General features: G+C 50.7%; 1 protein-coding gene across 1 annotated transcript; it reads right to left on the bottom strand.

Moving 5' to 3' along the window:
* Positions 1-531: 531 nt before the first annotated feature.
* On the bottom strand, positions 532-25,854 carry FOXN4 (forkhead box N4). The gene is made up of 10 exons (XM_033098179.1): positions 25,683-25,854; positions 24,770-24,858; positions 10,311-10,456; positions 8,165-8,289; positions 7,949-8,062; positions 7,511-7,638; positions 6,760-6,856; positions 5,511-5,718; positions 2,779-3,171; positions 532-1,473 (listed from the first exon to the last, which is right to left on the bottom strand). The coding sequence occupies exons 2-10, from the start codon at positions 24,853-24,855 to the stop codon at positions 1,220-1,222; spliced, it is 1,551 nt and encodes a 516-aa protein (XP_032954070.1). The 5' UTR covers positions 24,856-24,858; positions 25,683-25,854; the 3' UTR covers positions 532-1,219.
* Between the last annotated feature and the right edge of the window lie 417 nt (positions 25,855-26,271).

The raw sequence follows: 26,271 nt of genomic DNA, 5'->3' as shown, positions 1-26,271 counted from the left end.
GAAGATCCCTATTTGCCTTTTCCTTTCTCCAACCCACTCAGCTGGCTCCCCTCTCACCCAATTGTGTGCAGAACCCGCCCCTTGGAAAGTTAGGAATTGGCAACAAGAGAAAAAAAACAACACATTAAAATAGTCACAGGGCAATGACATCGGCAAGAAGTGCCAAGACTCAGCACTGCCACTTCGTCAGCCCCCGCTTGCTACCTGGGTCAAGCTTTACGTGGCTCACAGTTTGCTTTCCTTCCATCAGGGTGTCTTAAATTCCAGTACAAATTCTTCCCATTCTCATCCTGATTTGTCCTTAGAAAATCGCTAGAACCCAAAACGATGGCACCTCCCCTCTTAGGTGCCCAAGGGGAGAGATTTGAATCGTGACTGAACAGTGAGAAAAATATCTGGTCTCTAATGTTTAAAAAAAGGACGTATCAAAAGTGCTTGTTTGTTCTAAAAAGCAGCCCACGGCTGCGAAGGGATTAAGAGCCAGTTTGGAGGCATGATTCACAGATAATTTATGCATTGGGATTGCTGGGACATAGGGAGGGGGCCAGGGAGTCTCACCCCAGGGGCTGTGGGCTGGCTTCAGAGAGGTGGTGTGGCTGGGCTCCAGTAAATATAAATAAAGGTATATGGGGTCACAGTGCCCGGCGTGGCCCAGGGACAGGGACCTGCTCTATGAAATTCTAACCAACTACAGGAGAAGTGGGCCTGGTGGCCAGCAGGGCGGTCGCCCATTTCAGAGTTCAGCTGGTTCTGGTCCAGGAGAAGTTAGACAGTCGGCCCGCTCCACTCCGGGCCTCACGGCCTGTCCACTGGAGGCAGAGGCAGATGTCTCATCCAAGCAGAATAAATTAAAGGGCCTTCCTTCCCGCCAGGGTGTTTCCACGCTGCCCCAAGGAGTCCCCATATGGGCTGCAGGTGATGGAGGGAGCCCAGCAGGGAAGCACGCTGGACGCTTCACATCTCAGGTCTCCAAGAAGCGTCACGGAGTGAGGGAGGTCGGGATGCTTGCTCACTCTCCTCTGTCCCTCTGACCTGGGAGGCCCCAAAGGCTTTCTGTGGAGGTGCGAGAGGGCCAGGGGGTGCCGAGAACGGCTTCCCTGTTAGCCAGCAGCCCCACCAGAGGTTCAGAGGCCTGTGGGAGAGTGAAGGGCCTTTCTTCCAGGACCACTTGGCTCGGTCAGCCCTCTGCCCAGGTTCTGGGGCAGGTGAGCACATCAGCTCAGAGCAGCGCTATGGGCTTGTTTCCGGGGGCCCCCAGGTATTGAGAGGAGGAGGTGGCGGCTGACGCGGCCACACTGTCTGGATATGCAGTGTACAGACCTGTCACCTGCAAGTCCGGGAAGGACTGGTCACTGCCGCCGGAGACCGGGGTCAGGCCTGAGGACCCCAGCTCACATCTAAGAGGGGAATCTCCGAAAGCCCCCAGCGTGTCCAGGCCGAAGCCCTCATCCTTCATCTCCTCCCAGAGGTTCCCTTTCAAAGACAAAAGCGTTTGGGTGAGCAGGCTTCATGTCAAACATCTGAGTTCGAATCCTGGCTTGGGGAAGAGGCCAAGGCTAGGGTTTCCAGGCGGGAATTCCTGCCCGTTCTCAGGAATTGTTTTTCGCTTTCCCATTCCCGAATCCTGAGATATAAACTGGTTTCTGTTCTCCACGATAAATCGTTCCCACAAAGTGATGGCCGACACTACCAACCACCTGGGTTCAAGGCGCCAATTTTCCCGATTTCCTGACCAATTTTTCTTGGGATTTGGGAATGGAAAAGCGAGAAAAATTCCTCAGAACGGGTGGGAATTCCCGCCTGGAAACCCTAGCCAAGGCTATGTGTGGGATTTAATGTCATATGTTACAGGCTAAGAGCATGGAGAAGCCGGAGTTTCAGCCTGGGCCCTCCCCTTCCCACTGGGTGTCCTTGGAATGTCACTTCTGTCTCAGAGCCTTGGGCTCCTCAGAATTAAATGGAGGCGCTCAGAGAACTCATCCAAGGCTTAAACAAAGGATTGTGTGGAAAACACTTAGCCCTCATTAAGTGGTACCATCATGGTCAAAGCCAGGGAACAAAACAATGATTTCCCTTTCTTCATCACAGCTTAACTACACAATAATCCAGAGGGAGAGCAGGGAGGTTTAAACACACCCCTTTCACCACTATAACTAGTTTACTAACTTGCTGACTGACCTGCTAACTTGTCCATGTCCCTTGCTAGGCATGCCTTGAGGGCAGAGGCTGTCTTGACTATTGGCTGGCGCGTAGTAGGTGCACAAATGTTAGTGAATGGAGGGATCATGAGCCTTCACTGAAACCTGAACTTCCCTTATTCATTCATTCCTCATGCATCGAGGATGACCATGTGGCAGACAGCGGGTCAGAGTGTAACCTGGCGTGAGGTTGGCACCTGCAACTAGCAGCAGTTACTGATTGAAAGTTGAGGGTCGGACAGATGTGGGTTGAAATCCTGGCTCTGCCACTTACTAGCCAGGTGACTTCATTTCTCTTTGTCTCAGTTTCCTCATTGGTGGAATGGGGATATGAAATGGCAGTGGCCTCATGGCACTGTTGTAGGGTAAGATGGCATGCTGCCCATGAAATGCTTGGCACGAGGCCTGGTATACAGTAAGCGCTCATTAAATGCTATTATTAGGTGGTTGGGAAGTGTTTGTGGAAGAAATGAATTGTGGGGTAAATGCAGACAGCCGTCCTCTCTCTTGCCCTCCCGTGTTTCTGCGCCAGCCTCTCCCCTCCCCCTCTTTTCCCATCACCCCATCCCTCCAGCCTCACCCTGCAGAGCAAAGTCCATGATGCTGGGGTCCAGGGCATCCACCTCGGTGCTCATGTCGGTGCTAATGTTGATGAAGTCCACAGGAGCCCTTCCCATGGTGGGGTGCGGGAGGGGGCTGGGGCTCAGGTCTGGCAGGGTGTGCAGGGGTGGGGTCTGGGCTGGGGCAGGAGAGTCTGGGGCGAGATGTGCCTGGGGCTGGACCTGGTGGTGCAGGGGCACTGACTGCAGGGACAGGGTCATCAGTGGCTGTGGTGGGAGCTGGGAAACAGCGAAGCAGCCGTGGGCCATGGCCACCGTGGTGGCATGGGTCAGCACGGGGGCCTCAGGTTCCCCTGGTTTGCCAGGGCGTCGGCAGCTTTCTGGCCGGTCTGAGATGAGTTTGTCCAGCTCCTCTGCAAACAAGTAGAAGAGGTCACGCAGAAGTCACCCTGCAGTTCTGGGGCCCCAGCCCAGGCCTGGGTTCAAGTCCCAGCATTACCACCTGTGTGACTTTCGCAAGCCTTTGGGACTCTCTGAACCTCAGTCTCTTCAGCTATCAGATGGCATCATACACTCTGTACAGAGTTGTTGTGGAAATGTACTGAAATCACAAATTGTGCAGGGACTTTGAGGAATGAGAGGAGCCTCAGATAATGACACTGGCTCCTCTGCTTGGGACAGTGCCTTACAGGATAGTACTGTAACTCTGGGACTTCACTTGAACCTCATAACAACCCTGCACGAGGGGAGTAAGGCAAGGGTTACAAGTCCCACAAGACTGGGACAAAACTGATTAGCAGGCAAGGGGTCCTCTCTGTTCTCTGCTGCTTAAAGAGATACTAAAAAGTATTGCTGTGGGTTAAAACTTGGATCCTCCTTCATGCTCGTGGATATAAACAAGACTGAAATTACTCTTACATGATTTCTGGTTGTTAGTTTGTGTCTCATGGAATGTAACACCATTTTGAGACTGGACTACTAGACTCCCAACATCTATTGGGGTTGCACCCATTTTGGGAACAAGGACACTTAGAATCTAGAAGGTGAAGTGGCCTGCCCAAGATGTCACACTACATATATGTCAGAACGGGCACGGGGTCTCGAACCAGACCCTAGAGTTCTCGGGGGGGTAAGCATCACGTGGTACCCCCTCAGCTGAGGGCCTCTGGATCCTGCTATGGTCCTTCTCCCCACCATATTGAATTGTTCGTCTCTGAGCTATACTCCCATCCCCCGTCACACCCAAATCTTGAGCAGGATGATATCCACAGGGTCGGGCCAAATATTCCTAAGGGTGTGTGGATTATCCTCCCATTCCCGTTCTCCCTTCCTTCATATGTCACTTGTATGTCCTCCGCTTTACATCTTTTAACAATAATAATAAAAAAGATGTATTTTTTTTCCTAATATAAAAGTAATTCATGAACAGGGTAGAAGATTTGGGAAATACAGAAACGTGAAGAATATAAAAATTATCAGTGGTCTCTCCATTCACAGTAAAGATTTTGATATTCTTCCAGATAGATAGATAGATAGATAGATAGAGATATGTGTGCTTATATACACAACATACAAATATATACATATATACATACTCATATATATGGATATATACATATGTGTATGTTTATATATATACACACTTAAAAATGGATGTGGATATAGGTATATGTGCATATACGTGCATATACATACACACGTCTGTAGAAATGGGTGTGGATACATATGCTTTTTAAAATGTGATCATACTGTTCATATTGATTCATAACCTGCCATTTTTCACTTATTGTGAGCATTTCTTTATATTCCAAAAATATTTTTTTATCTCTAATACTTGCATGGTATGATATATTCATGGAACTAATCCCCTATTGCAGGATATATAGCTTGCTTTTAATTTTTTACTGTTAGAAATAATTTTGTAATGCCTAATTTTGTTCATAAACCTTTTGCACAAATCTTTGATTTCCTCAGCATAAATTGCCGAAAGTAGAATAACTGGACCGATACTCATAGATGGATGGATACAATATACAGGGTTTTGCTATATTACCTTGCCCTGAAAAAGCTGAACAACTTACATTCCCACCAATTGTATGTGAAGGTGCCTATTTCTCCTCATGCTAGCCCACACTGGGTATTATTATTTTATTATTTTTCAAATCTGTGCCAATGTAGCAGGCAAGGTAAGAAAGCAGTTTTCTCCCATGGTTGTTTAGTTTGATATTTCTATGTAAGAAACTAGGGATTGCTTAGTGAGACTCAGCAGCTTTCCCTACCATGTTTCCCCAAAAATAAGACTGGGTCTTATATTAATTTTTGCTCGACAAGACTCATTAGGGCGTATTTTCAGGGGATGTCTTATTTTTTCATATACCACAATCTACATTTATTCAAATACAGTCATGTCTTCTTCTTCTGGAACATCATCATAAGATACTAAATGCGTCCACCTGGCTGATGATCTTAACTGGGGCTTATTTTCGGGGTAGGTCCTATTTTCGGGGAAACACGGTATGTTTCTGACCAGGCCCCTCAGTTGACCAGCCACTGGGTAGGGGTGGGGAAGGGAGGTGTATTTCACAGAAGGTGCATCTATGTATGAAGTTCACCAGGCGCCCATGTCCCCCCTGTGGTGGCTAGGACTTGGTGCTGGCGGGCAGGATGCAGGCAGAGCGAAGTGGGGGGTGGGGAGGGGGATGCTGGGGCAGTGATGTGTGAGCGGGAGGGGGGCGGGGCGTCCAGGTCTCACCGGGGTTCGCCATGCTCCGGTGGATGGCGGCTAGGTCCTTCCTTTTCCACTTATGCATCTCCTCCTCCATCTTGTCAATACGGGCCAGATTCAGGGCCCACAGGCAGCCCTTGCGCGAGGAGCCACTCATCTTGTTCTCCACCTTCTCAAAGCACTTGTTCAGGGACAGGTTATGCCGTACTGAGTTCTTCCAGCCATCGGGCGCCGTCTGTGGGGAGAAATGGGTACGCAGGAGACCCCTCCAAAGAGCGCCCTATAAACCCTTTCTCTCCAGGAGGATCTCACACTCAGGCCGAGAGGGGCAGCGCACAACGGTGGCAGGGATAAAATGACAGTGTCCCAACACTCAGTCCTGAGGTGGGAAGAGAGAGTGTGGGGACTGTGGCAAAATGGAGGGACTATGCCGGATTACAGGGGCAGTGGCGATTCAGCTCCAGCCACTGGTTACTACACAAGAGCGAACCAACAAGGCCCAGGGCTGCTGGGTCGTCCATCTTTCTATCCCATTCAGGAAGCAAGTGACATGATGCTAATACATGGATAACTGGTTAAGTGTATTAAATGCCAATCATTTTTAAAAGCTCTTAGCTTATTGTTGGGTAATCAGATACCGTAGTGCACTTCATACCCTACCCTATTCTCCCCCACCTCTCTCTCTCACACACACACACACACACAGACACACACATACACACCATTATTCTACAATATTTCTGCTAAGAACACCACCCAGGCCAGGGACCCACAGCTTGGTAACATTTGACCTCCTGCTTATTTTGCTTTGATGTCAACAGGATAACATTACTAATGGCCAACCATGTGCCAAGAGCTGCCAGGCCCTTTACGTGCAGAACCTTCATTAATCTTGTCAGCTGGGTATTATTCTCCCCATCTTACAGATGAGGAAACTGAGGCTCAGAGAGGCAAAAGACGCTTGCCAGATCTGTGTTTTATATCATGTTTTACTGAGTCTGTGCTGAATAACTAGGTTGACCCCTCTACTCTTTATCTGCTGGGATGCCTAGTGAACTCCTCTTCATCCGTCAGAGCCCAGCTGAAATGCCCCCTTGTCTGTCTGGATATTCTTGCCCATGTCTCTGTAAGTGTCCATGTGCAAGCATCCTTACTACCAGGTCTACAGACATAACTGGGGGCCTAAAAGGGTGGCTCAGTTTGGCCTGGGTTCTGGCAGTGCCAGGAAGAGGCCAGAATAGCTCCAGCACCCCAACCATGGGCTGGGACCTCTCACCTTGAAGTAGGGGAAGTGCTCCTTCATGAAGCTGTAGATCTCACTCACAGGCAGGCTGCCTGTCTTGCTGTTCTTCAGGGCCATGGCAATCAGACAGCTGGAGGCAAAAGGTGGGGCGGGCCAGATGTGAGGGCACCTCAGGCTGACAGCACAAGGTCCCCTGTGCAGGAGGCCTGTCCTGCTCGGCCCCAGCAGAACCAGCCCCTCCATACTCACACAGCGGTAGCTCTCGATACCTTTCTACGGCCCTATGTTTTTCCCACCCTCTGCTGCCCTTCTCCTTGACCCTGAGCTCAGCCATTGGTACTGATTTGAGAAACCTCATTTTTTCCCCTTTATCCCTCCTCCCCCCATAATTAATATCTATGGGACTTTAGACTTTAACTAGGCTGCTTACCCCCCCATTCCCCAAAATCTTATAAGGCACACAATAGTATTATTTTGATGACTTTAGATATCAGAGGGAACCGAAGCTCAGAGAGGCCAAGCCACTTCCCCAAGGCCACACAGCTTGTGAGTGACAGAGTGGAGCCCTGGGCTCAGTGTCTGTAGTGGGTTCACAACCCTGAGGGTTGACTGACCACAGGATGGTCCTTCCTGAAAGCATATCCCACCTGAGGGATCCCCACTCTCCAAAACGTCCCCCTGGGAAATCTGGGCCACCACACCTAGCTGTCTGAGATGTCCTAAAGGCAGCCCTCACCCCTCTCTTCCTCGCGCCCCCATTACACCAGCCTGCCCTGGACCTTACCTGTATGAGTAGATGGGCTTGGGGTAGTGTTTGGGGTGGAGTTCCTGAGATGAATGCACAGCCATGCGGGGCTGGGGGTAGGGAGGCCGTACCCCGAACGGGGAGCCATACAGGCCCACAGGAGGGCACTTCCCACAGGGTATGGGTGGCAGAGAGAGAGAGAAGGTGAGAGCATAAGTGACTCACAATAACCCCCCACCCCACCCCAGTCTCAAAGAGCGAGAGGAGATGTAGGGTTTACAACCCCAGGAGACAATCTTGTCTTTACCGACGGCAGGTTTTTGGGGGGAACTGAATGCATGACCCCATGACATAGGCATGGTGGAGAATGTTATCACCCATATTCGGGTGAGTAAACTGAGATTCAGATAGCTCCCTGGCCAGCCCAAGCCAGGAGTGTCTCCCTCTGAGTCTAGGGCCCCTTCAAGCCCCCGGTACCTGCTGGGTGCCTGGGGGAAGTGAGAACTGTGGTTGGGAAGCTGGAGAGTACAGCTGTGGCGGGTTCTGCAAGCTGGATGAGGGCTGGCCCCCCACAGGGAACTGGTTCATCTGCTGGGGCCGGGAGAGGAGGAGACAGAGGGTCATGGTGGGGTGGGGAGCCCCCAGCGCTGTAGGACACCCACCTCTCTCCCCAACCCATGTGGCGGCACTTACGCTGGCTCTGTGGTTGGCCATGGGGCCCAGGCCCAGGACGTCAGGAGGGGCCATGCCAGCCGGGCCATGGAGCAGGGGACCTGAGGTGGCTCCCACATGCAGGTCAGCCACCCCAGCCAAGACACCTGCAAGAGGGAAGCACGGAGATGAGCTGGAAGGACTGTGGCCATGGCAGGGACAGCCCAGTCCCTGGGTACCTGCAGAGAAGGGAGCCACACCCCACCGTTGGGACCAGGCCTATAGTAAGGGCTTGGAAAATCACTGCCCTGGGGTGCAGTTATGAAGAGCGGGTTCCTACCAGCTGTATAACCTTGAGCCAGCCTAGTTTCCCCACTGACGTTACCGACCTGAAAAGTTGTGAGGGTTAAAAGAGAAAATGTCTATAAAGCACATTGCTGAGCACATGATAATATCTCAGTAAATGTGAGTAATAAACATGATGATGATGATGAAGTGATTGAGACCTTGGTTCCTGTCCCACATGAAGCTAAAACATCAGTTCATTGTTCATCTCTCCTCCTCAAAAGCATGTCTTGGTTCCTCAGGGCCTTTAGGTCCAAATGTCTTTGCACCTCCTCTCTCCTTTGTCTAGCCCTGTTCCTCTGCCAAGGATTAGCTCAGAAATAGCAGCTACACACCACACACTCACACTCACACTTACACACACACACACGCACACACACACCCCATCCTGGCCTGGGCCTGTCACAGACATTGCTAATCTATCACAGATTCACACAGCACCATCCTGATTTTAGGCAGCCACCTCCAATTCAGCAAAGTTGACCAGCAATGTGATTATGGGGCCTGGGGCCATCTCTTCCAGGAAGCCTTCCGGGTCCCTCAGCTCTCCTCTGAGCTCTGACTGCCACCTCGGCGCATCCTCTGTGCCTTGGCCATCTCTCTTTGACCAGACCCTCAGCTCCCTGAGAACCAGGACCACATCTTATATGACTCAGTGTTCCAAACACCTGGCAAAGTGTCAGATACACAGGAGGTATGCAGCGACACAGTTAGCACTTATTGAACACCTACTGTGTGCACGATACTTTCTGCATTGAATCCTGACAACACCCCATGTGGGCAGTTCTGTTATCCTTTCATCACAGATGAGGAAACAGGTCAGAGGGGAAGGTACCTGTCCAAGGTCACACAGCTATCTCCTTGGGGTTCTAGACCAGGGATTGACCAACTGTGGCCAGCAGACCAAGTCCAGCCCACAGCATGTTTTTGTAAATAAAGTTTTATTGGCACACAACCATTCCCGTTCATTTACATATTAGCTATGGCTGGTTTTGTACTGCAGTGGCAAAGGTGAATAGTTTCCCCGGAGATCGTGTGGCCTACAGAGTCTAAAATACGTTATTTACTTCCTGGCCCTTTTCAGAAAAAGTTTGCTGACCTCTATGATGGATGCTTTGGCCAAGAACAGTTTGTCCAATGAAAGAAACACTCCTATACACCAATTTTTCAACTATTGACACTTTTAATGTACTGAGATGATTGCTTCTGTTGATGGTTTTTCACCACTTTCTGCATCTCTAGGCATTTAATCCACTTACTATAACTGCAACTAGCACCCATTTATTGTGTACCTACTGTGTTCTGGGCCCTGTGCTAGGCACTTCCCATGTGTCATCATTTTGAATCTCTTGATCGGGGGTCAGTAAACTTCTTAAAGGGTCGGAGAACAAATATTTTAGACTTTGCCAGCCATATGGTTTTTGTCTTCGTTTTTTAACAACCCCAGAAAAATGTAAAAATCATTCTTAACACGAAGGCTGTATAAAAGAAGGCTGAAGGCTGCCCTTGGCCCACGGACCATAGTTTGCCAACTGCTCTAGCTGTTCATGATGTACCAGGGTAGGGGTGGGTCTGTCTATTCTTCACTGAGACCTGAGCTCACACGGGGCCTGGAACAGAGTGGTTGAGCAAGTGAATGAACCATATCCCTCTGAAGATAGAATAAGTCCACATGTTACAGATGCAGAGACAGAGGCCCAGAGAGAGAGAGAGAGAGAGAGAGAGAGAGAGAGAGAGAGAGAGAGAGAGAAACCTGGCCACGACCGCACACAGGTGGGTGGCAATGCTGGTGTCGCCCCTCCCCTTTACCACCCTCAGGCCACCCCACCTTGCCCGAGCCTACCTGGGTGTGGGTGTGGTGCACTGGGGCCGCCCAGGTCCACACGGCCGCTTGCCATCTGCTGCAGCCGCGGCACGTCCACAGCCGTCAGCCATGACAGTGACTGCAGGTCCCCGGGAAGGTCGTCATCACTGGTGGTGGCCAGGAGCCTAGAGGGAGGGGCAGGAGCTCGGGAGGGGTGGGGAGCTCAGGCCAGCTCCCGAGGGGGCTCCCCTACCTCTGGAATCACCCCCTTAGCCCCTTACCTCCCCAAGCCACTCCACTCTTCAGCCTGTCCACCCCCAGGGCTGGGTGTGGGAACCTGGTCCCAGGATCCCCTCCTTTCTCCCCCCCACAACCAGCAGCCAGATCACACATCTCAAATCATTCCTGCATTCACTCTTTTAACATAAGTTACTTAGCCCCTACCCCAAGTGATGAACACTAATGTTTGTTGAGCACTTACTATGAGCCAAGCACCCTATCAAATCCTTCAGATATTAATGCATTTAACACTCCCCATTAATCCATAAGGCAGGTATTATTATTCCCATTTTACAGATGGGAAACCAAGGCACTAGGCTTGGTGCTCAACAGGCACAGTCCCATTCAATCCCGAGAGCAACCCTGAGAAGTAAGGTATGCCCACATCCCCCTTTTATGGATGGGAAAACTGAGGTTCAGAGCACTGAGTGACTTGTCCAAGGCCACATGGAACAGGAAGTGGTGGGGCTGGAACCAGGCAGCGTGGCCTGAAGCCCAGGCTCTTCACCATGACCTCGGACAGCCCCTGGAGGCTCCAGTTAGGACCCAGGCCCACAACCCCTCAACAGATTCATGAGCAAAAACATCACTTTCTATGGAAGGAAAAAAGCTGCCCACTGAGGATGCCAGGCAGGTACCCCGATTTATGAGAGTACTGGGCCCCACAGTAACATTTTGTCCATGTTATAATGTGGCTACAAACTGGCCAGGAGCCCACGCCAGACCCCCCCCACGCCTGCCACTCCGCAGGCCAGGGGCCCATGGTCCAAATTCTAAGCTCCAAGTTTCAAAAATAGGTGTCTCAGGGCCCCCTAGAGCTGGGGAGAGGGAGAGAGAAGAAATGCAGCCTCTGGTTTTCTCGTGCATGTGACCATGGACCCACAGAGGGGCATTAGCCTCTACCCCCCTCCTGCCATCTGTGGGGCCACCTCTATCTGGTGTTCTCTCTCTTCCTGTCTCTTTCCTTTGCTCTATCTCTCGTCCCCCTTCCTTCTTATCTTTCCCTCTCTCTCTTTCCTTGTGTTTTAGGTCCACAATTAGCGTTGCCATGGCCACTGCTACTTAGTTGTCCCAGGGCCTGGGCCTTCAGCCCACCAAGCTGACATCAGGTGACCGTCCAATTGCCCTAGTGATTGGCTGCCTTGTAAGAAAACAGGGCCTGGAAATGATTTGAAAACGCTGCCGGCCTGTGTCAGCAGCAGCAGTTGGCCCGGCTGTTGTCCCCCTGGCTGCCCATTGTGTGACAAACGACTGTTGCCCCTCTGGCACGTGGCTCCCATTGTCCTGGGGTCTCGATGCAATTGTTTCTGCAGCCCCCCGACCCCCACCCCGGCTACCGCCCCCTTTGGCCTGCTCATAACTCATCTGGCCAAATGACAGCCATGGCCCAGGCCTGGGCAATGGCCATCTGTCCCCTCGGGCCCGTGGAGACCATGGGGTGAGGCTGAGAGGCAGGGCCTGGTGTGCCACCCGCTGTCAGGAATGCCTAGCTGGCCCCCACTCACCGCTCCTCACCCCACAGCCAGCAGACCTCCCAGCGTCTGCTGGTACGAGCCCCACTCCTGCTCAATAACCTGCTGTGGCTCCCACTGCCCTCACTGATCTGCCTGGCACTGCGGACACAGGGAAGAGTACAGGGGAGCCCCTGCTGGTAGATTTCTCAAGGTGGGGGCCCCACCAAAGCCCAGTGGGGGGCTTGTAAATAAACCAGGGCCCTGAGTGCCACTGTGGAACAGAATCTCTAGTGGTAGGTAAATCTGACAGGCGGTACCCACAGTGGTAAAAGCTTGGGCTCTGGGTTTTAATCCTGGTCTCCACTTACAAGGTGTGATCAAACAATATGGTGGATGTTTAAATAAAAAAAAAAAAAAAATATATATATATATATATATATATATATATTACAGTAAAAGACACATTGCTATTAGTCCCCCTCAAAATACTCCCCCTCGCTTTGAACACACTTGTCCCATCATACTTGCCACTTTCTGAAGCAGTTCTGGAAGTCCTCTTTCGTGAGTATCTTTGGTTGCTCTGTTGCGGCTCCCGCGATGTCCTGAATCCATTCAACATGTTTACTTTTCATGGTCATTTTGACTTTGGGGAAGAGCCAGAAGTCGCATGGTGCCAGATCCGGTGAATAAGGTGGATGAGGACACACTGTAGTGTTTTTATTTGACAGAGATTGCCGTACCAGAAACAAAGTGGGACACAGAACGTTCTCATGATGGAGGATGATTTACGGCACACTTTAAAGCACACCCCTCAACCGTAGCTCACACCCAACTGACTGCACTGAACAAGTTGAAACTTGTCACACACTAAGGGTTCAACGTGCAGCTTCCTGTATTGAAAATCCCTGCCTTTCCATTGGCTGGCACTCGGCAGCAGCATTCTCCATATTTTATGATCACAATGGAAATGCTGGATTTCCATGTCACACATCACTGCTGGTATACCAATTTCTGTCAAATAAAAACATTATGGTGTGTCCTCATCCACCTTATTCACTGGATCTGGCACCATGAGACTTCTGGCTCTTCCCCAAAGTCAAAATGACCATTAAAGATAAACGTGTTGAATGGATTCAGGACATTGAGGCAGCCACGACAGCATAGCTAAAGACACTCACAAAAGAGGACTTTCAGAACTGCTTCAGAAAGTGGCAAGAATAGTGTTTGAAGCGAGGGGGAATATTTTGAGGGGGATTAATGGCAATGTGTCTTTTACTGTAACAATTATTTTTTTAATTTAAACATTCACCATATTTTTTTTTTATCATACCTTGTACCTGTGTGCCATTAGGCCACTGACTTAACCTGAGCCTCAGTTTTTCATCTGTGAAATGGGGATAATACTTCCTATCTCATAGGGTGTTATGAGAATTCAATGTGTTAATGGATGGAACGCTGTCATTAATATTAATATCAATGTCAATGTTAATGATAACATTAGTTAGGTCCTCAGGGGACTGGAAGAACATTGAAGCTCTAGGCTCTGTGGTCACGCACACCTGCCCCTGTGCTGCTACTATCGTGTTTCCCCGAAAATAAGACCTAGCCGGACAATCAGCTCTAATGCGTCTTTTGAAGCAAAAATTCATATAAGACCCGGTATTATATTATATTATATTATATTATATTATATTATATTATATTATATTATATTATATTATATTATATTAATTATATAATTATTTTATAATACCCGGTCTTATTTTACTGTAAAACTTATTTTACAGTAAAATAAGACCGGGTCTTATATTAAGTTTTGCTCCAAAAGACGCCTTAGAGCTGATTGTCCGGCCAGGTCTTATTTTTGGGGAAACACGGTAGTGGCTTCCATTTATTGAGCACTTCTTGTATGCCAGACCCTGGGCTACACACTATCCCCGTTTTACAGAGAGAGAAACTGAGACCCTGAACAGCCATACTCTGAGCCCATTTCCACATGAAATGAGGGTCACACGAGGTAACTGCTTAGCGCGCGGCTGATTCGTAGAAGGGCCTGGGTAAATGATACTATCCTGATTGTTCTTTTATTTTTTCCCTGCTGTCTGTGGGCCCCACCTGGCTCCCCATTCCTTCAGCCCCACTCCCCACGCATGTGAGGAGCAGCGGCCGACTGTAACCGCACAGTGTCTGTCTTGCCGGTGGCGCACCCAGCACAGTGCCCCCGCCACACCTTGGCATGAGCCATTCCCCCTGCTAGGAATGCCCTTTTTGCTTTTCCTCCCCCCACACACAGTGCCTGTCCCTGGAGGCTCACTTCAAATTCTGTCCTCCGGCCTCTTAATGCCAAAGTCCCCTCAGCCATCACCTGACCCTACCCTTCATCTCACCCATGGGGAAACTGAGGCCGGGAGAAGGAAGCAGTTTGCTCCCAATTTTGTACTTCAGAAAAGGATCAGGGCTGGCACCTGGCTTCCCACGTGGGCCCCTCCCAGCCCAGGAGCTCCTCTGAGAAGTCTTTGTCACGCAGACCCCAAGCTCGGGGAACCCCTCTGCACCCTGACTGCTCCCTAACCTCGCCAGGGCCAGCACGTCCTGCACCGCCATCTGTCTGCCCTCACCTGCCTCTTGGCTCACCGATGGCTGGCCTCGAGCCCTCCGTCACTCTGTGCCCTGTACACAGTGGTGCTACTTCAATGCCTACTTGGCTGCCTGGCACAGGACAACCCCGGGCCACCAACCTGGACAATGGCCTGACAATGACTGTCCTGTTCAGGACTTTTCGTGCTCAGAGAGCCATCGTCTGCCTCCTGCAGTCCTTGTGACACCCTCAGGCGGGGGACAGGGAGCAGGCAGCCCCACTTCACAGGTGGGAAAGCTGAGGCCAAACCAGTGAAAGCAAAATCGTGACCAGGACTGTAACCTGGTTCTGTCTGCTCCAATCTCGGGTTGTTCCTGTGGCACCACAGAGACTCAGATGTCATGAGGGCGAGACGCCCCCACCCTGAGTCTGAGGCTCTCAGCCAGGGTTGTGTGGACAAGCCTTTCCCAGAAGCTGGCGCAGATGCAGAGTCCAAAGCCCAGCCCAGACCCTGAAGCCCCACCCGTGGGCTCTGAGGCCTGGGAAGCTGTATTTTAATGCCTCCTCCCCACATCCCACGCCCAGCCCTGGGGGAAGGGCAGCCCTGAAGGGTATGGCGGGGGCTTGGGCACAGCTTAGGCATTGACTGGATCTGGGGTCAAGTCTGTGTGAATCCCTGGCTATATGACCTCAGACAAGTCACTTCAGGTCCCTGAGCCTGTGTTTACTCATCTGGAAAATGGGAGGATAACTCCGTCTCTCCTGGGTTGTTGTGAGGATCTAATGAGCCTGTCTATATTTAACTTTGGGTATAGGCCTGGCCTCCATTTGCCCTTCTTGGGGGTTTGTGGCTTATCCTGGCCATTGGCAGCCAGGCTCTGCACCCCCTTCAGCCTCAGACAGCCCAGAGGTGGTCTGGTCTTCCCTCCTGACCATGCCAGAGTGTCTGCCTCAGTGGGCCTGACAGGTAGCCCCAGCCGACCCTGCTGGTCTCCTGCAATGGACGCGGACGTCCAGGAGCTCTTGGTGGGAGCCTGCTGGGCCGAAAGCCTGCTCTCTTCCTGTTGCTGTAGGGTCATCTGGCATTCGGTGTCTCATCCCCACTGCCTACCGTGGGCAACTTGACCCTCTCTGTCCCTTTTTCCTCCACCCTCTGCAAAGAGGTGTATCGGCACAACCCCCTCTCCACAGTGACACGTGAAGGCCCCCCCAAGCCTCTCCCTCACCAGTGCCTGAAGTTCCTTCCTTTAAGATGTCCCCAGGTACCCCATTCATTCCTTCCGATAGTATATTTGCTAACCCCATTGCCCTGGGGTCTCCCAGGACCTGCCCTGCTCCCTCTCTCTGGGTCTGTCGCTTCAATCTCTGAGTGAGGATGATCCAGCCCCTCCTAACCCTGGCTCACCATGTCACTGATAACTGTCTGCCTGGGGTCACCTCCAGAGGAGGCAACACGAATCAGACTTCAAAGATCCAGCTCCTTCCATCTGCTGCCCCCACAGTCTCTGGCCAGCCCCTAGTTCACCGTCTCTGTCTGTCTCTCCTACTCTCTCCTTTTCTATGTCTCTGTCTCTCTGTATTCTCTATGCCTCTGTGACTGTGTCTCTGTGTCTCTCTGAGTCTGAGGGGCCCTGTGTGTGATGAAGTCCTGGCCCCGCTCTTCCTGTTTGGTGACATCAGATATACTTTCAAACCTTCCTGGGCCTCAGTTTCCTCATCTCCAGAATGGGGGCAACAATGACGGAGGCAAAGTCCCCACAGTAGGCTCTTAGTGAACATCCACCCTCTCCTTTACCCCTTCTCTCTTTAATGTGGCATCCAGGGCCCCCAATCTCCCACACAACTGTCTCCATCCCACACATCCATCAGTCCCCTATTTGCCTAGAGCCCAGAGCCCTTTCTGGGGTGAGGCTGATACTTGCACCTAATACATCTCCCAACCCCAGGTGATTCCTACACCCAGTAGTACTGGGGAGCCGTGGCCCCCGCCGTGCCCTACAGCCATGCTCTAACAAGGGTGTAGCGTGTGACAGGCCCTGCAGCCCAGGTAGCACTATAGGTCCAGATGGGGCCAAACGTTGATCCCATCTCCCCCAATACACCTCTATTGTGCCTTCTTCTGGGTCTCCTGTTACCTCACAAACAATGCCTTTCCTTCTCCCTCTTTGTACCTCTAGTGTCCCCCTACCTGAGCCCCATTTCTGAGCTCCAGGGAGTCCCCTAGTTGGCCACAAGCCTCCACCTTCTCCTGAGCTTGGCAAATGTCCTCCGGAGGGCAAGGGCTGCACCCCCAGTTTCAGAGCCCCAGGTCTGGCAGGGAGGAAGCCAGGTCAGAGGCTGGGTCCCCTGCTGGGTGCAGGAGGCCCCGGGTCGCAGGGGACCCGGATGCTGAAGCAGGGACTACACACCCTGAGGGAGGAGCTGTACCTCCAGAGCTCAACACAGGGCTGGGGCACATAGTGGGTACTCAATAAGTCCCCACGGATTGGACAAATGACGAAACAGTCCCAGGCTTTCCAGATGCCCCACCTTCATTCTCCCTGGGGTCAGGCCCGGTGAAAGCCTGTGGACATGGCTGGACGGGCGAGACCCTGGTGTGTGGCCAGCCCTGAGCTCAAGGGTTTATACATTTGGTCTCATATCAAACTCACAAGAGCCTGATCAGGCAGGTAGTATCCTTACCATTTGCCAGATGGGGACACTGAGGCCAGGCAAAAAACCAGCTTGTCTAGGGTCCTCTAGCTAGAGACTGGGTTGATTACAACCCCACCGTCCTTTCTCCCTGCCCTATCAGGAACGGTTGAAGATATGAGCTCTGTGAATTCTAGAAAATCCTACCACGGTGCTATCCAGTAGGTAACCACATGTGGCTATTTAAATTTAAATTCATGAAAATCCAGTAAAATTACAGATTCAGTTTCTGGGTCACACCAGCCATATTTCAAGTGTTCAGTGGCCACACGTGGGCTGCCATAGTGGACAGTGCAAATGTGAAATGTTTCCATCATTCCAGAAAGCTCTACTGGGTGGCAGTGGTCTGAAAGATTCTTTTCAATCTTACTGGGAAAATCTGTGGTGTTTCTACATAGCCTGAAAACAAGTAGAAATCTGATTTAGGTTTGGAAATTTCAGGAGCTGATTTCATGGAATTTTGAGGTTTAGCATGTTTCCTTAGAAAGGATTCTCCCAGCCCACCCCCATCAGTGAGGAAGTTAGGGGAAGGACTCTAAAACTGGGAGCCATGTACGGAGGCCACACGTAAAGTAGTGAACTCTCTGTCCCAGGAGCATTCAAGCAGGAGCAGAAGGATGACCTGTCAAGCTCCTGTTGGGTGAGAGATAAGCCTAAGCAGCCTCCAAGGTCCTTTTTGATGCAAAGACTGTAATTCATGAAAGAAGTGTGCTGATAAATTGCATTTCCAATGTTCTATCATCCTGGGCAAGCTCCTTTCCCTCTCCAGGCCTCAGTTTCCCCATCTATAAAGCAATAGTGGCAGAGAGGTTCCCTCAGGGCTCTACTGACATGAGGGCCCTAGGAAGGCAGGGTAGCACGGTGGTCAGGAGCTGGCGTGAGCCCCCAAGGCAGGCGGGCCTGAGCCTGAACTCTTCATGGCTGTGTGACCTGGAGCAGGGGACTCACCGGCCCTGGGCCTCAGTTTCCCCATGTATAAAATGGGAATAATAATAATAATAATACACTAAAGTGGCTGTTGAGAATATGATAACAGCTCATTAGCAGTTCAGTGAAACATCACATCAGATGAAGAAGCATCTAGTCTTCTGCTGAAAAAGCAGGTTAAACTATTAGTTCAGGGACCTTAGGGGGACCCCTGACAGTGCATCCTTCTCAAACCAATTGGGGGATTTGTCACTGACAGGGGCCTCCTCCTTAGTGAGTGGAGAGCTTTCTGGGCAGAAAGAAAATGAGAAGACTTGCCTTGGCACTTCAGAATCCCGTTCTGAATTAGGTAATTCACCATAACTCCCCACCCCACATAGGAGGCACTGCTTTCTTTTAAAGCTCAATCACATCCATCTTTCCCTTATTAAAGACACACACCCTAGGGGGTATCATCACCCCCTTTCACAGCAGGGGCCCAGCCCATTGGTGTGCATTGCATGGTAGAGGTTCACATTATTGCAAACATCCTCTGAAGAATATAGATTCAGCATGAAGTGGCGTCCAAGGGGATGGCCACTAGCAGAGTGTCTGTCACTCAATAAGCATCTGCTTCAGTCCACAAATACTTCCCGAACTCCTACTTGCCGGGCTCTGTTCTGGGAAGTAGACAAAACTCCTTCTGTCCAAGGAGATCACTTTCTAGCTAACCTAGCAATGCAAAAGGCGGGGGGAGAACTGCATACCTTCCTGCCAGCTCTCTTAGCTCTGCACCTGACAGCCGGGGGAATGGCTATTTATCATACCCATTTCACAGATGGGATGGCTGAGGCCCAGAGAGAGGAAGGGATGCCCCTCACCCACACAGTGTGTCACCAAAGGAGCTGGGATTTACACCACCCACCCTGGATCCTCTTCACTCAGCCCCTGCCAGTTTGCCTGAAATACATGAAGCTGTGGGCAGAAAGGGTCAACTATCATCATATCATTTTTATAAGAATCTGCTGGGTGCCTCCATGGTGACAGGGCCAGGAGACGCTGTGGTGGTCCCAAGCGAAGCAAGACACCACTGGAGCCCACACCTGCCATCCTACACTGACCAGGGGACCAACCTGATGTTAATTAACCGTGTCCTTAATCAGCCGTGTTGCTGGAGGAATGGGAGATGAGCCAAGAGAACAGATACTGGAGAGGCGAGCCCCGGGAGACTTGAATTCCAGTCTGGGGCCCACTCCTAAGGAGGGTCCTTGGGCAGATGACTCAACGCCTTTAAGCCCCCGTTTCCTTATGTGCAGAATAGAGGCAATAAGAGGGCCTGCCTCTTGGCTCAGAGTAAGTAAAACACGGGAAGAACACAGTACAGTGTTTGATTCAAGTGCTAGAGAAGTGTTTGTGAACACCCAGTAGCCAGAGTGGACTTTCAAAACGGACATCAGAACCTGTCACTGTCCTTAAAACCAATCAGGGGAATAAGAGTCCAGCTCCTTGCCATGATCTGGCCTTTGACTATCTCTGTTCTAGCAAACCTGTTTATCTTTCCATTCCTCAAACATTCTAAGTTCTCTTTGCACATGCTGTTCCTTCTTCCTGGAATGCTGTTCCATGCACACATTCATGGCTGGCTCTTTCTCGTGCTTCTTCTGGTCTCAGCCTAAATATCCTCTCCTCTGAGAGGTTCTGCCTGGCCACACCCTCCCCCCCAAACCTAGTGGACCTTCCTGTGTTCTGTAAAACATTTAGCATTTTGCAACAAGTTATTCATTGATACATGTTTCCACTCTCTCCACTCTAGGAAGGCAGGGACAGGAGGCCCTCTGTTTTGTTCAACATCCAGCACAAGGCCTGGCACCCTGTGGGCATTTATTACATACCTGCTGGAGTAGAAGAGGGTGGTAGGATCCCCCGGCCCAGCCCAGTCCCAACATATCTTGCATTCCTTAATCTCTATTAACTTCCGGCCCAGCTTGGACACCACCGCCCCCAGGAAGCCCTCCCAGACCAGTCTCCCAGTCTTTCATCCCCTGGAATGATTCATGCCGTTAGTGTCTACACATACCACAGACTCCTGAGATCACCCATTCATTTTACTAAGTCAGCTCTTCTCATCGCCCTCTGCCTTCTAGATACTAAACTCCTGGAGGGCAAGGATGACTGTCTTACTCCTGATTACAGACTCGGAGTGACCAGCTCAGGCTTTCATTCTTTCATTTGACAAATATTTGTCCACCCAAGGTGAACTGGATTCCATGCCACTGTCCTGTTGTAAAGGTGAAATGGGATGGTGCACTTCTGATGAGCTTGGCAGGTGACTGCACAGGGCCACACATATTTGTGAATAGATTATAGTTTCTGTGGGGACCTTTGCCTACATACCTGAAGTCTGGAGCCCACACTGACCCTTTTATTTCCTATGTTGGGGTTCTTTAGAATTGATGTAGCAATTGTGCAGTGGAAGGAATATCCATTTTGGGTTCAAATCTCACCTCAATCACTTTGTAGCTGTGGGACCTTGGGCAAGTCACTTCACCTCTCTGTACCTCAGTTTTACCACCTGTAGAATGGGCTAATAATGATTTCCACCACAGAGGGCAGCTGTGAGGATAAGATCAGATAACCTGTAAGACAGGGCCCAGCATACAGCAGGTGTTCAAACCATGTTTCTTTCTCCTTCCCACTGTGTTCTTTCCTTTTGCTTTGCATGGTCACTGGAAGAGGGTAGTCCAGAAAATATTGTCTCTGGGGGATCAGATCACCATCCCAGCAGCGCAGAGGCACGACCAGCGCTCCCTGGGACATTCTGGTTACAAGAGAAAGTTTCACCTGCCTTCTCTAGATATGGTTAGTAAGAAACTGTTACATCACCACAAACTCTTTTTCTTTCTAATCCGATCTTCAAACGAAAGGGATTAAGTATTTCATGGAGGTGTTTGTTTAGCTATCATAGCTTTTGTAATATCTTTTGTAACCGTTTCCAGGAAAAACAAAATCAAAAGCAATTTAGCAAGCTCAGAAATCCCCACTGGGCCAAGAGTGAGCAAAATGTGAAATGATTTGATTAGAAATTCGGAAAAGAGAATCTTCCCTTTTTAGAACTTGGCTTAGGAATTGGTTTTGTGTGTGTGTGTGTGTGTGTGTGTGTGTGTGTGTACGTGTGCATGCATACACACGTTTCTGGAGGTGGAATCACAAAACCCGAGGGAGGGCTGGACCTCTCTTACTTGTCTGCAAGGTACTCCGAGGAGCTGTCTGGAACCATGGGGGTGAAAGGTTGTAAGGGTGTTGGGATGGTCACCGCCCCTGACAGACACAGCCCCCAACCCCCTGCAAGGGGTTTATAACTCATGGGTGGAGCCACACCGATATTGGGGTTAAACCGTCCTCATACACACAGCTCAGTGGGGCTAAACAGGAAAGGTGGGTGGGTCTGCCTGTCCTGGTCCATGCAACAGGATTTTGCCATCTCTTGAGCATATAGCCTCCCTGCATTTCCAAATATGTGTTATTTCTCATGTGATATTCACCCAACCCTCCATCTACCCAATGAATATTTAAGTATCTACCGTAGCCGGCACTGTGGTTCACAGATGAGAAAACCACAGTCCAGGGAGGGGAAGGGTTTTACCTAAGGTCATCTCATTTCTTAGAAGAGGGACGGAGGCTGTGGTACAGGATCTGTAAGGAGAACCACTGAGCCTCATGGCCCTGGGTGCACGTGAGGGTCTGAGGAGCCAGCAGCAGCCTGACTTCTCTCACCTCTCTGGGCCTCAGTTTCCCAATTTGGAAAAGGAGTTTGTTGGACTTGGCCTCTAGAATAAATTCCAAAATTTGGGGCAGGTGGACAGAATCTTCAGCTCTGCCCCTTTCTGAACTCATGCCTTTGGGCAAATCATGGCTCTGGGCTGCGGGATCCTTGTCTGTAACGTGGGATAATGGCAGCACCTACCTCATGGCTGTTTCGATAATGATGAAATGGGACGGTGCACTTGCTAAGGAGCTTAGCAGGTACAGCCACACAGTAGGTGCTAACTCTATTTCTCAGCACCTCTAAGAGTGGACTTCCCTCCTAGCCTTTGAGCCAAGGGGAAGCAAGCGAACCCATGTTGAGCACAAGCTGTTTGAGCTGTTTGCCGTTGCCGGGAGGTCAGGGCTGCCCCCACCCCCTGGCCCCGGGCCACAGTGTTACAGCCGCGGAGACTGCTGCCAATTTGCTGTTTAGGCCACCGCTGACTCCTGACAGCTCCCTGGGGACAGGGCAGCCGCCTCCAGCTGCTGCCCTCTCCCTCCACCTCCCTACACACAGCCAGTGAAAGTTAACGGCCAAACTCGGCCCCTCGGGATGGAGGGGCAGGCAGCTGCATGGAGGGCGGCAAGGGGGATTGAACAAGCTGGACCATCAGCCTGAGTGGTCCTTCGAGCCATTCACGGCAATGTGGGAGGGGGCATGAGAAGCCCATAAACTTCTCTAGGGCTATTATGTGAGGAAAAACATGGGAGTGGTTGGAAGGAGTGGGGGAGTTACTGCATGATCATAAAAGCTCCCCCTCCATAAGAAAATGCTCTGTCCCAGGCCTGGCTGAACACCTTTTCTAGACAGAAGCACAAAATCTTCCCAATAACCTGCAAATTGGGTTCTCTCATTGCTCCATTGCACAGATGAAGAAACTGAGGAACAGAGAGGGACAGGACTTGTTCAGGGTCACACAGCTACAAGGTAGTAGAGCAACTTATTCTATTCCAGCACCTATGCTCTTCACCAATGGGGTCTGGGGCCGGACTCTGGGTGTGATAGCCTCAGGTTCAAGTTCTCACTTTACCCATAACTATCTTCGTCATCTTGTTAAACCACTTCATCTGGTTGACGCTTAGTTTCCTCATCTGCTAAATGGGCCCAATAGTGCTACTCTGATGGTGTGGTTTTTGCACAAGGCAGGCAGGTACTAAAGTGTTAAGAAACTGATGATGGTAATGATATTCTGCCTTCTGGATGTGCTAGCTGTTCAACACAAGAAAACAGCCCTGAATCTGTGTGACTAAGAAAGGCTGGGCCCCCAGAATTTACCCAGGATCATAAAATTGGCAAGTGGCAGAGTCAGAAATTATTTGGGTACTATTTCTATCCCTATTTTATAGTTGAGGAAAAAGGCTCAGGGAGCTCTACACGGCCACAGAACCTGGGATTCTAACTGACTCCAGAGCCCAAGCTCCTAAGCTTTAAGGGGGCCTGACTCCATCTGCCATTATTTAAACCCTTTCAGCGCTGGAAGGAAGCCCAGAGGTCTTTGGTTGTATGACCTTGGGAAAGCCATTTCATTTCTCTGCGCCTCTGTTTCCCCACTTGTACAACAGGACTTATCAGAGCAGCCTCCTAGGCTGAAGTGAGTGAGGCACTGGCATACAGTACGTGCTCACACTGCCACGTGCCAGGCCCACACCTAGGGTTCTAGCTCTACACACAGCAGACTCTCAGCAAGTATCTGTTTGAATTTGTGGCCACATCTGGGTCTCAGAAGGCAGTCTCCAGACCCACAGCCCTCAGGAAGCAGCCTCCCTCTAATTGAGGGCTGTGGTCTGCCCCACAAGTCACTGCTGGTGAGTTGTAGTGGCCCCAGGGGTGGGGTGGTGATGATCCGAGGTGACAGCCTGCTCTTCCCAGGCCAGCCCCTGTCCTGTCCCCGCTTCCACAATCTGGGCTGTGCCCCTTCAACCCAAGGGTATGGTGTTTGCCACGGCGGTGGGGAGGGCTGGGAACCAGGTCAGGCCTCCCTTGGCTCAAGGGAGAGAAGCTGGAAGGGAACTCCAGCTCCTTCCCTTTTTCTTCTCTTCCCTCCCATTTGCTGTATGACCTTGGACAAGCCCCTTCTCCTCTCTTGGCCTCAGTTTCCCCATCTGTAAAAGAAGGGGGCTAGACTAGTTGACCCATTTAAGGGCCTTTCTAGGTCTGAGGTTTGAAGACAAAAAGGTGAAGGGCTCTTCCCACACACACTTGTATCTCACTTCATCCTGTCTCAAAAAATAATTTATTTTGGCCTCAGTCTCCATCTAATTTATCCTTCAAATACTGGAGACCTAGAAGAGACCTTAAAACAATCTAATTCAAGAGCATCATTAACTGATAAGGGAATGAGGCCTAGAGAGGGCAAGGGACTTGCTGAAAGTCATACAGCCAGGATAAGAACCCAGGAGTTCTAACTCACAAGTTTTCCAACATCCAAGGAGGAAGGAAGTCAATCTCCCCCAAAGCTTTGGGGGGCGTTTTCTGGAGCCCCATTAGGACTACTAGAGGGGAAGCAATAGCCGCTATTGTCATCATAACATTCACTGGGATGCCCAGTCTCTTGCCCAGGAGGGGACCTCTCTGGGAGGGGACAAAAGACAACAGGCATTTAGTGGCTCCAGTGCTCCAGGCCACAAGCATGACACCCTCAGAGAGACCAACCGTGATATCAAGACTGCCTACCTCTCCTGCAAAATCGCAATATTTAACGTAACAATAGTTTTCAGAAACCATAAACAGCACATGTTCACTTTAAACAATTACAAAATATGTTTGTTATTGTTGAAGCCCTCACCTGTATTCCTGTGGAGAGGGATGGTGATTTTGCCCTGAGTTTCGAATAATTCCTGACATTATGGATGAGATGGGGCTTTCTATCATCTCCTTGGGGAAAAAACAAACAGAAAACAAAGCTCTCATGAGCAATGATACGGACAGGGCAGAAACCCACAGTTTTCCCACAAGTCAGAAGGATGGAGCTCCAACAACTAACAGAATACTAAAACAAACAAACAAACAAACAAGCAAAAAAATACTAGAGGATACCTGGGAGTCACAGGTCACTTTCCCAGGGCAACTCCACAGGGTTTTAGAAGCAAAGGAAGAGAATGGAATGAAATTCCAGGTTCTTTCGAATTAACCGGGGGAATGGCAGAGGAAGGCTCTAGAATCCAAGTGTCAAGTCTTGGAAAATGTGGATTCACAAAACAGGAATCAGAAAAAACGGATTCCCTTCCAAGCCTAATATGTTCAACTGCAGCTCAGTTATGATTACTTTGAAAATAAAAATAAAACAAAAAAGGACGGCTGGATGTGTCATGTATGTTTCTCTGGGGGAGCCAAATCCCCACTTGCAAAGAAAATAATCCCGCATGGCCCCCGCCCTAGGGATGCCTTCAGATATGCCACATGCCCTTGTGGAAAAACCAATCCAACCCTCAACTTCACCCACACCACATACAAACACAGCCTTTAAAAAAAAGAAAGAAAGAAAGAAAGAAATCTTCCCTAAGTTTCTCAAACTCGAAGCCTGAAACTTACACAGAAACCCACCATAGATTCTCAGATCAGCCCCAAAAGTCATTCAGGGATTCCTGGGAAGGAAAATGGGGGAGCAGAGAGAGGCAGCGCCCGGGTCTCCACCCTGGAAATGCAATGCAGGGCACTGCCCAGGAGGAGGGAGCAAAGCCGACCCTGCAAGGCGGTACCTGGAGCCGATCCTCGCGGGGCCGCCGCTACGGGCGCTTCTGGGGCGGGCGGGGGTTTCGGAGGGGGACTCCCTCGCGCTCACCCCTCGCGTTCTGCAATTTGGCCGCCGTCGCAGCAAGAACCGTTTTTAAATTTCCCTCTCTGGAGCTGTCCAGCTCAGAGCATGCGCAGTAGCCGTGCGGGGGGCTTTTTCCCCTAGGGTCAGTTACAGGGCAGGGTCAAGGGGATTGCAAGGGGACTGCAGCGGGCGTTTCCCAGCAGCAGAGACCCTTGCACGCCCCGAGGTTCCAGGTGCGGTGGGGCCCAGGGGTAGGGACACCCCTCTTCAAACTTTGCCCACAGTGGCAGCAACTGCATGCCCGCGAGCCTGCGTTGAAGAGCAGTGGGAGGGCGATTTAGGCCAAAAGAATTAAATTGCAAAAGGATGCTGGGTGCATTAAAACTTGCAATCCGTCACTGCCCTGGGTGGAAGGAGGTGGGTGGGTGGGTGGGTGGGTGGAGAAATCTGTTGCAAACCCCCTCTCTCCCCTAAAGGGGGGACGGGCCAGGAAGCCGACTAAGGGCCCCAGGTAGATGCGGATTCCGGCC

This window comes from Rhinolophus ferrumequinum, chromosome 25, assembly GCF_004115265.2.
Source record: "Rhinolophus ferrumequinum isolate MPI-CBG mRhiFer1 chromosome 25, mRhiFer1_v1.p, whole genome shotgun sequence".
NCBI classification, from domain to species: domain Eukaryota; kingdom Metazoa; phylum Chordata; class Mammalia; order Chiroptera; family Rhinolophidae; genus Rhinolophus; species Rhinolophus ferrumequinum.
The sequence above is the reverse complement of the archived record's forward strand: the minus strand, read 5'-3'. Positions and strand labels throughout refer to the sequence as shown.

Excerpts from the sequence above, each read along its gene's own strand:
- FOXN4 (XM_033098179.1), bottom strand. The coding sequence starts at position 24,855 with ATGATAGAAAGCCCCATCTCATCCATAATGTCAGGAATTATTCGAAAC. Across the intron at positions 10,457-24,769 it reads CCCTCTCCACAGGAATACAG|GCTCCTGGCCACCACCAGTG; the intron begins GTGAGGGCTTCA and ends CCCTCCCTCTAG. Across the intron at positions 5,719-6,759 it reads AGCACTTCCCCTACTTCAAG|ACGGCGCCCGATGGCTGGAA; the intron begins GTGAGAGGTCCC and ends TTCTCCCCACAG.